Genomic DNA, 11302 nt, shown 5'->3' with positions numbered 1-11302 from the left:
CTGCTAAGCAACGTCTGTATGAAAATAGTCAAATGACACAAGTCACACACCAGGAACTCATGTTCTCGAGCTGGAGAGACGAAGGGCGCTGATAAGGGCAAACACACACCCACAGTGCATACTTCCAGGGATGGAATGATGGGTGTCGGCCATTAAAAATAGATTCTCTAAGTGACTGATTATCTTTCTCATTGATCCTCAAGTAATTTATGAATAAGTCTGAAATTTAATTCTCTCAATGTCACCATGGTAACCATGAGTGAGTCTCTCAGAGAGAGCACATGAACTTGTTCCATTACTGTGACCTAGCTTATAAAGAATGATAAATTACAGCATTCGAAATGTCTCCCATTACAGGAGAAAGGAAGGCACAGTGAAAATCTATTGCTAAGAACTGCATTTGAAGATCTGAGGCATTGGTATATTACCAGCATAGTATTGTCAATTTTTATAAAAGGTCTGTGACGCTGATGATTATGGTATAACAGTTACACAATGCCTTACAGATTATATATGTCACATCAGCTGTAGACAGTCCTAGGGATGATAATCTACTCAACTAGTTCAAAGACAGTCCCACAGGGAGGAGCCTCTTTCGAGATCGCTGATTTCAACCCTGGAGACACGAGGTGAGGGAAGCAGCTTCTATTATTCATATGCAGATGAATTTCATTCTAGTTCAGAAACATTTGGAGAACTGACATCATGTGCGACTTCAAGCTACTAAATGTTCGTGATAGCGCCCTATAAATATGATGGCTTTTGACCCCTGACAGCTTGTGTCTTGAGTCACAGAACGGACAGGGGCTGGAGAGATGGCTCAGTGGTTAAGAGCATTGGCTGTTCTTCCAGAGGACCCGGGTTCAATTCCCAGCACACTGTCTGTAACTCCAAGATCTGACACCCTCACATAGGCTTATATGCAGGCAAAACACCAATGCACATAAAAAAAAATCAATGTATAGAATGGCCACTTTTATTACTGTTGTGGCCCGGGCTGTTTGGGCCTTTAGGATGCTGACCACAGGAGGGCTTTCTCCACAGTGCGGAGATGCATCAGGAGCTCACTGAACACTCTTCTCAAATGTCAGACCACATGCAAGACAAACAGCTGACAGATTCCTGTGTCATCAAAATGACCCACATGTCCTCACCTGTTCCAGTAATGTGCTTATTTGAAGCTGTGCCCACAGCACATGAAGAGTCACGCAGGGCACAAGAATACATACCTTTCCTGACTAGCAATAATGACTGTCCTATCCAGAACCGGCTTCTCACATGTGGTGCCTGCCTGGAAGTCATTCTGGATGCTCTCAATTCATGTTCTGGCCAGATTAGTGACAGCTACCCCCGAGACTAGCCCGTTCTTTAAAGGGTGATATTTATTCCTTGGGTGGAGGAGGAGAGAGGGAAGGTGTATCGGCGTAAATAAATGCAATGCAGATATTAAAGAATATTTACCACTTTAATGATAAACTTACAGAACCGAAGTTCCCGCATAGCACAGGAGGTAGGAAGGAAAAGCGAGGGTGACAGCCTCTGCGTGCTCGATTTATCTGCCAACAAATGCCCGAGGCAAACCCCGCCCCTAAAGGGGCTGACTTAACCCTACATCTCCCCTTTTTGTCTAAATAAGACAGAACTAAACCAAATATAACTATAAACAATAATAACAAATGATAAATATAACAAACAATATTGAGAACAAAAGTTTTGATAGACATTCTATCTCAAGGAGTCTAAATAATATAGAGAGTAACTATAATTAAATAATCTTCAACTCCATCAAAGATCTGAGAAGGGAAAAAATATTACTTAACAAATGAGAGATATCCAAAATGTGCAACAAATGACAGAGACAACTGACTACCTGGGCAATCACCCAAAGTCTCATTTGCAATGTTGAGTCAACCAACTTTGGCTAAGGCCTAACATAACTGACATACCAATATCAAATGTAAGGAACTTTCTCAGAATTATCTTACCCTGTCTTGGCAAGATAAGACAATCCTGTTTTATATCTTAGTCAGTAGTTGAGGTATGGGCTTTTCTTAACCCAAAGGCCAGTTCTGCCAAGAAGACAAGCTCCCAGTGGAGTGTCTTTGGTGCTCAACGATCTCTCGGGAGTAGAGTGGTGTTGCCAGGAGTAATTGTGTCTCGTTGGCATAGAATTTTAGGTTAGATTAAAGGCCATTTTCTACAGCTCTTCAAAGAGGTTGAAGATTATACTATCTATACTAAAAAACCGAGTCATGTTAAACAAAGATCTGTTTTCTTCCTGGAGAACTTCAAACTGATTCTTGAGAAGATTGTTGTCATTCTCAATAGTTTTTAAATGTTCAACCTCTGCCTTAAGAGATTTGATCATTTTTCTATTATCAAACCAAATAGTGCTAAGGAAAATTAAGAATCCCAGAAATATCCATAGATGTGGGGTGATAGACACCTCTTGTAAAATCTCCCATATGGTACATTCAAAAAAGCTGTTGAAATTCGAAATAGTCACGTTCTCAGACATTTTATTTATAAAAGAAAAAATTCTTTTACCTGCAATGACCGGTTCCTGCCAGTGGTGGCGAAAGAGTCCACTTGAGTCCACGTGGCCTAAGTCTGAAATAAATGACTCAAAAACAAAATTGGAGCAGACACCAGGCTGATTAATAGCAATTGGGCCGGAAAAGGAACAGAGAGAAAGCCGCCAAAGTGAACAAATCAAAGGGACCGGGCGTGTTTGAGCTGGCTCGCAGGGCCACCGTCATGTGACCCGAGCGCCGGCAGAGGTGGGAGGGGAACAGAGACTGATCACGCTGTTACAGAGGTGCTGCCGATTTCAACCCGCCGGGGAGTGCTAGCTCTCCCGTCCCGCTTGATTCTCTAGCAAGCAGCAGGGAAAATCGAGTCGCTCAGAATCTCAGCTGTGTCCCCAGCCCGTAGTCGGACCCCGGCTGAAAGGGTACAGTCTGCGCGCCCAGGGAGACCGCTGCTAGGAGTGGTGGCCCCAAGAGACTCCGATTTGGGCCGGGTCTCGGCAAAGCCCCACGTTGGGCGCTAAATGTATCGGCATAAATGCAATGCAGATATTAAAGAATATTTACCACTTTAATGATAAACTTACAGAACCGAAGTTCCCGCATAGCACAGGAGGTAGGAAGGAAAAGCGAGAGCACAGCCTCCGCGTGCTCGATTTATCCGCCAACAAACGCCCGAGGCAAACCCCGCCCCCTAAAGGGGCTGACTTAACCCTACAGGAAGGATGGAGGCTGCTGCCTTAAAATGGCCCATTCTAGACAGTTGGGAAGTTCTGGGTGTGAGGACCCGGGATGCACATTTTACATAAGCACCTGCAGGCACTTCTTGTGTCTCTCTGTTGAAGGTGAGAGCATGACACTTGTCAACTCCTTTCTGGCTTCCTACCGCCTGCAGCTGAGTGTGCAACACGGGCACCCAGGACTGACAAAACGGGTCAGTGGTTAAAGGCATCTGCCACCAAAACTGCTGCCTCAAGTTCAATAACCAAAACTCAAAATGGTAGAAGGAGGAGTCTTGAAAGTTTCCCTTTGACCTCCATACATATTCCATGGTGTGTACTCTCTCTCTCTCTTTCTCTCTCTCCACACCATGGCATGTACACACACCATGGCATGTAACACATATACATACACCATGGCATACACACACACACACACTATGGCATGTACACACACACTATGACATGTACACACACACACTATGGCATGTACACACACTATGACATGTACACACACACTATGGCATGTACACACACACTATGACATGTACACACACTATGACATGTACACACACACTATGACATGTACACACACACACTATGACATGTACACACACACTATGACATGTACACACACACTATGACATATACACACACACTATGACATGTACACACACTATGGCATGTAAACACACTATGGCATGTACACACACGCTATGACATGCACACACACACTATGACATGTACACACACACTATGACATGTACACACACACTATGGCATGTACACACACTACGACATGTACACACACACTACGGCATGGACACACACTACGGCATGTACACACACACTATGGCATGTACACACACTATGGCATGTACACACACTATGGCATGTACACACACACTATGGCATGTACACACACACTATGACATGAACACACACACTATGGCATGAACACACACACTATGGCATGTACACACACTATGACTTGTACACACACACTATGACATGTACACACACACTATGACATGTACACACACACTATGACATGTACACAAACACTATGGCATGTACACACACAATGACATGTACACACACACTATGACATGTACACACACACTATGACATGAACACACACACTATGGCATGCACACACACTATGACATGTACACACACACTATGGCATGTACACACACACTATGACATGCACACACACTATGACATGTACACACGCACTATGGCATGTACACACGCACTATGGCATGTACACACACTATGGCATGTACACACACACACTATGGCATGTACACACACTATGACATGTACACACACTATGGCATGTACACACACTATGACATGTACACACACTATGACATGTACACACACACTATGGCATGTACACACACTATGGCATGTGCACACACACTATGACATGTACACACACTATGGCATGTACACACACTATGACATGTACACACACTATGGCATGTACACACACTATGACATGTACACACACTATGGCATGTACACACACTATGACATGTACACACACACTATGGCATGTACACACACTATGGCATGTACACACACACTATGGCATGTACACACACACTATGGCCTGTACACACACTATGACATGTACACACACTATGACATGTACACACACACTATGGCATGTACACACACACTATGACATGCACACACACTATGGCATGTACACACGCACTATGGCATGTACACACACACTATGGCATGTACACACACACTATGGCATGTACACACACACACTATGGCATGTACACACACTATGACATGTACACACACTATGACATGTACACACACTATGGCATGTACACATACACTATGGCATGTACACACACTATGGCATGTACACACACGATGACATGTACACACACTATGGCATGTACACACACACTATGGCATGTACACACACTATGGCATGTACACACACACTATGACATGTACACACACACTATGACATGTACACACACTATGACATGTACACACACTATGGCATGTACACACACACACTATGGCATGTACACACACTATGACATGTACACACACTATGACATGTACACACACTATGGCATGTACACACACACTATGGCATGTACACACACTATGGCATGTACACACACTATGACATGTACACACACTATGGCATGTACACACACACTATGGCATGTACACACACTATGGCATGTACACACACACTATGACATGTACACACACACTATGACATGTATACACACTATGACATGTACACACACTATGGCATGTACACACACACTATGACATGTACACACACACACTATGGCATGTACACACACTATGACATGTACACACACTATGGCATGTACACACACTATGACATGTACACACACTATGGCATGTACACACACTATGACATGTACACACACACTATGGCATGTACACACACTATGACATGTACACACACACTATGGCATGTACACACACACTATGGCCTGTACACACACTATGACATGTACACACACTATGACATGTACACACACACTATGGCATGTACACACACACTATGACATGAACACACACACTATGGCATGTACACACACACTATGACATGTACACACACTATGACATGTACACACACACTATGGCATGTACACACACTATGACATGTACACACACACTATGGCATGTACACACACTATGACATGTACACACACACTATGGCATGTACACACACACACTATGTCATGTACACACACACTATGGCATGTACATACACTATGGCATGTACACACACTATGACATGTACACACACTATGGCATGCACACACACACTATGGCATGTACACACACTATGGCATGTACACACACACCCTTGTTTCACATTTCTAAAAGACCAGAGCAGACACTTACACGTGTGAAACAAAATTTATACTTCTTAGACATTAAAAGTAGGTGATAGAAAATTTTTTTATTTAAAAAGAATTATATATAGTGAATATTTTCTCTCTAAAAGACTTCAGAACACTCACAAAGTTGTACCAGAACAAGAAAACAGATTGATCTCCCCTGGTATATTATACATCTCAACTTTCTTCTCATGTTGCCACACAAGGGAAGAAAATGATCTTACTTGAACTTGGGAAGGAAGACATAAACCACCATGGTGGGCCAGGTTCAAGAGTCCAGCTCAATTTGTTTCCAGGTCTTGGAAGAACTTCTCTTGTACTGTTCCAGTTCCTAAAACAAAGATCTGCATTACTTTAAGGAAAAAACAAAACAACACGTAGTTTCAAGCAGGCACTTGCTGCTACAACAACAGCACAGCCTTCCGTCTGTCATTCGCAAGGCTTCTTGCTAGTTTCTGAGAGTGACTGTACTGAACACTCATTTTCTATAAGAGCCTCCAGAGTTCCGGACAGATTAAGCAGTGCTCAGAGACGAATTCAGTAAGGTTTCAGACAAAATTACCTACTAAACAGAATATACAAGTCACTTCCAATTAGCAAAACAAGGCATTCATACTTCAAGGATATAAAACTATTTGAAAGTGATGTTCAGTTCTTTCCAAAAGTTTGTTTGAAGTTAGCAAATTATCAATATTTGAGATTTAGATGTCCTTCCATACAGTGATTCTGCTCTTAGAAATGTCATCATGCAAGGGCTGGAGAGAGGCTCCGCTGCCAAGAACACAGGCTGCTTTTCTAGAGGACTTGGGTTCGATTCCAAGCATTACATGGGGTCTCACACCCATCTGTAACTCCAGTTCCAGGGGATCCAATGCCCTCTTCTGATCTCTGCATACATGTAGTACAGACATACAAGTAGGTGAACAACCACACACATAAAATAATGATTTTTTGTTTGTTTGTTTTTTTCGAGACAGGGTTTCTCTGTAGCTTTGGTACCTGTCCCGGAACTAGCTCTCGTAGACCAGGATGGCCTCGAACTCCCAGAGATCCACCTGCCTCTGCCTCCTGAGTGCTGGGATTAAAGGCGTGTGCCACCACCGCCCGGCAAAATAATGATCTTAAAAGAAGCAATCTGTCATACTGACCTCGGTGTGGTAGCACATGTCTGTAAGGCCAGCACTGGAAAGGCTGAGACAGAAGGATCTTAAGTTTGAGGTCAGCCTGGGCTTCACAGTAAGACCCTAGGACTGGGGTGTAGCTCAGTGGTAGAGTGTTTGCCTAGCAATGGGTTTCACCCCATCATGGAAAAGACAAAATCATAGAGTTAGGTATGGTGGCAAATACTTTCATTTCTAGTACCTGGGAGGCAAAGGCAGCAGAAGTCAGACTGGCCTACATAGTGAATTCCAGGCCACATAGTGAGACCCTGGAAAACAAAACAAAACAAAAAACAAGCAAACAACAACAACAAAAAATTTCTATAAAGTAAAAAGTTTTGTTTTTGTCTTTTAGTTTTTAGAGACAAGGTCTCATTATGCAGCTCTGACTTCTGGAATTTGCTCTGTAGACCAGGCTGACCTCAAATTCATAGAGATCCACCTGCCTCTGCCTGCCCAGTGCTAGGATTAAAGGCGAGTGCCACTTCTTCCTTAAAACAGAAACTAACATACTTGGGCTTTGGAGATAACTCAGTGGGTAAAAGAGCTTGTACTGCAAGCTTAAAATCTGAGTTCAAATCCCTAGTACCATGCCAAAAAAAGAAGGAGAGAAAGAAAGAAAGAGAGGGAAGGAGGGAGGGAGGGAGGGAGGAAGGAAGGAAGGAAGGAAGGACGGAAGGAAGAGAAAAATAGTGAAACAGGCAGGGTGTGAACAGACAGAGATGTTCCTGTGATGTCTGCACAGCTGGAAACAACTGTCTGTAGAAGGGACTGATTAGGGACATGAGTGCCCCCTAAGAAGAGCAACAGTAGGAGGAAGACGGGACTTCCATTGTCTCCTCCCTAGACCTCCACATCTTTAACATATGTTAATTTCACAGACAGGAGCCTTCACAGAGGATCACCTTGGGGCAGCTTCTGTGCCAGGTCCGGTCTAAGCAACTGTACAAAGTCTATCATTATTCTGGATAAACAAAAATGGTTGCTCTGCAAGATAAGCTGAACAGTGTCCACTGGCTGAGGATATTAACGTTCACAACGGCTACAAACAAAATCAATTGCTGTGTTCATAAAAAGTACAGATTATCTTTCACAGTTATACTTCAAGCTATTAAAACTGAACTGCCGAAGAATTTCAAAGCTGCATGTATACTTTAAAATGCTTTTCTAGTGATAACTGCAAATAAGTCTTCAGTTTGCTTTATGTCTGAATGACACTACCCACTTACCAGTTATTTTCCACTTAGGCTACTAAAGGTTAACTAATAAAAAGTAGGTAACTGGGTGTGGTGGCATTCACCCTTACTCCACAGGAGGCAAAGGGCTCTCCACGAGTTTGAGGTCAGCCTGGCCAACACAGTGAGTTCCAGGCCAGTCAGACTACACAGCTAGACCTTGTCTCAAAACAACAAAAAAGAGCCATAAAAATAAAGTGATATTGCAAGCTTTGCCTTTAACTGAAAACGGTCAATCATTTTTTTATCAAGATCTAGGTGAGGATATTGCTTTGAAGGTCTTTGTTGGCTGTGGTATAGAATCTTCTTACAACAGATAAAGAATGGGGCTGGTCACCTGGCCATGCCCAAAGCAAGATGAAGAGGCTGCCTCCCCGGCCCACCCCTACCTACCTCAACTCTCTTAAGAACCCTGAAGGCTCTGAAGACACACAGTCTATGGTTTTATGAAACACTGCAATGGTATAATATGATATAAAAATATTACAATGGCATCTTCAGCAAAGAACAGTAACATCATTGTTCTCTAACCATGAGATCAGTGTGTCAGTGTGCTTAGTAAATTATAGCCCTAGGAGCAAGCGGATTGTTTTAAACTAGGTAGCTATGGCTAAGCAAGAGGACTTTCATAGTGAAAACAATTATTTACCTAAACCTCCCATCCTCTGCCCTGGACTCCTTTTTATAAAGACAGAGTCTTGCTATGTTGCCCTGGCTAGCCTGTAACTCCTATGCAGACCTCAGCCTCCCCAGTGCTGGAATTAGAGTCATGCATCTGGCTTTTTGGAACTCATTCTCTTTGGATGGATACCTTGCTTATCCTAGATATAGTTGGGGAGGGCCCTGGTCCTTCCTTGGAGCAATATGCCTTACCCTCCCTGAGGAGTGGATGGTGAGTGGAGTGGGAGGGTAGGTGGAGGGAATGGGAGGAGGGAAGGGAGTGGGAATTGGGATTGGTATGTAAAATGAAAAGATAGTTTGTTTTAAAAAAAAATAAAAAATTACTGAAAATTAAAAAATAAAAAAATAAAGTCATGCATCACCACGACCACATTCCCCTTTTAGACTCTTTTAACAACAATATTGAAAAGAGGTAGACAGACGGAGCAAACACTTTTCATATTCAGATTCCCTAAAATCAGGAGTGACTTAAAGCTCGAGGACTAATGTGAGATCTGACAGACAGAGAGACCTTTGAGCAATAAGAGAAAAGAGTGCTAACGAGGAAAGACCCCATCTGCAGGAATGCTATGGCCCCCAACCTCTGATCAGTATGGGCTGGCTTCACAGGTTACAGGACTTGCCTGTGTCAGAAAGGACTATGATCAAGACAGATCTGAAGGCCAAGCTATGCTGTCATAAGACACCATGACCACAGAAACTTGGGAAGAGAAGGGTTTATTTCAACTCACATATACACCTGCATATGTATATCCATACTACAGTCCATCACTGAGGGAAGTCAGGGCAGGAACTCAAGCAGGGCAGGAGCTGATGCAAAGGCCATGGAGGAGTGCTGCTTACTGGCTTGCTACCCATAGTTTGGTCAGTCTGTTTTCTTGTTGCACCCAAGACAACTAGCACAGAAGTGGCACTGCCCAAAATGGGCAGGGCCCTCCCCAAACAATCACTAATCAAGAAAATGCCCTACAGGCCTGCCTAGAACCTGAATTTACAAAGGCATTTTTTTCTATTGTGGTTCTCTCTCTCTCTCTCTCTCTCTCTCTCTCTGTCTCTCTCTCTCTCTTTCTCTCTCTCTGATGATTAGCATGTGTGAAACTGTTATAAGACCAGCTAGCACACTAGCATATTCATGCATTTCCTCTAGGGAGGTGAGTTGCAGGACTGTCCACTCAAGGCCAGTCTGAGCTACCGAATGAGACTGTAAAAAAATTGTTTTGAATAGCAATCATAAAAGAAGTATTTTATCACAGAGCCTTCCGATGAAGCATTGTGAGATGTGGTGGTGAAATTGTGGTGGGGTGATAAAGATGTGGTGATGAGGATGTGGTGATGAGGATGTGGTGGTGATGAGGATGTGGTGGTGATGAGGATGTGGTGATGAGGATGTGGTGGTGGTGAGGATGTGGTGATGAGGATGTGGTGATGAGGATGTGGTGATGAGGATGTGGTGGTGATGAGGATGTGGTGGTGATGAGGATGTGGTGATGAGGATGTGGTGATGAGGATGTGGTGATGAGGATGTGGTGATGAGGATGTGGTGGTGATGAGGATGTGGTGATGAGGATGTGGTGATGAGGATGTGGTGGTGATGAGGATGTGGTGGTGATGAGGATGTGGTGATGAGGATGTGGTGGTGATGAGGATGTGGTGATGAGGATGTGGTGATGAGGATGTGGTGGTGATGAGGATGTGGTGATGAGGATGTGGTGATGAGGATGTGGTGGTGATGAGGATGTGGTGGTGATGAGGATGTGGTGATGAGGATGTGGTGGTGATGAGGATGTGGTGATGAGGATGTGGTGATGAGGATGTGGTGGTGATGAGGATGTGGTGATGATGAGGATGTGGTGATGAGGATGTGGTGGTGATGAGGATGTGGTGATGAGGATGTGGTGGTGATGAGGATGTGGTGATGATGAGGATGTGGTGGTGATGAGGATGTGGTGATGAGGATGTGGTGATGATGAGGATGTGGTGATGAGGATGTGGTGATGAGGATGTGGTGATGAGGATGTGGTGGTGATGAGGATGTGGTGATGATGAGGATGT

At 43.7% G+C, this 11302-nt stretch overlaps 1 protein-coding gene across 2 annotated transcripts in view; it reads right to left on the bottom strand.

Moving 5' to 3' along the window:
* Positions 1–6225: 6225 nt before the first annotated feature.
* The window catches only part of Dync2li1 (dynein cytoplasmic 2 light intermediate chain 1), a 32779-nt gene continuing 27702 nt past the window's right edge, over positions 6226–11302 (bottom strand). For both annotated transcript variants that reach the window (XM_041631156.1, XM_041631157.1), the window contains one exon: positions 6226–6505. In XM_041631156.1, the coding sequence (XP_041487090.1) occupies positions 6443–6505 (63 nt within the window). In that variant the 3' untranslated portion in view covers positions 6226–6442. The remainder of the gene's footprint in view (positions 6506–11302) is intronic.

The sequence above is a fragment of the Microtus oregoni genome, unplaced genomic scaffold (genome assembly GCF_018167655.1).
Source record: "Microtus oregoni isolate MIOR12 unplaced genomic scaffold, Mior012 000036F_ref0000092, whole genome shotgun sequence".
Lineage (NCBI taxonomy): Eukaryota > Metazoa > Chordata > Mammalia > Rodentia > Cricetidae > Microtus > Microtus oregoni.
This window is presented reverse-complemented; position numbering and strand designations above follow the sequence as displayed.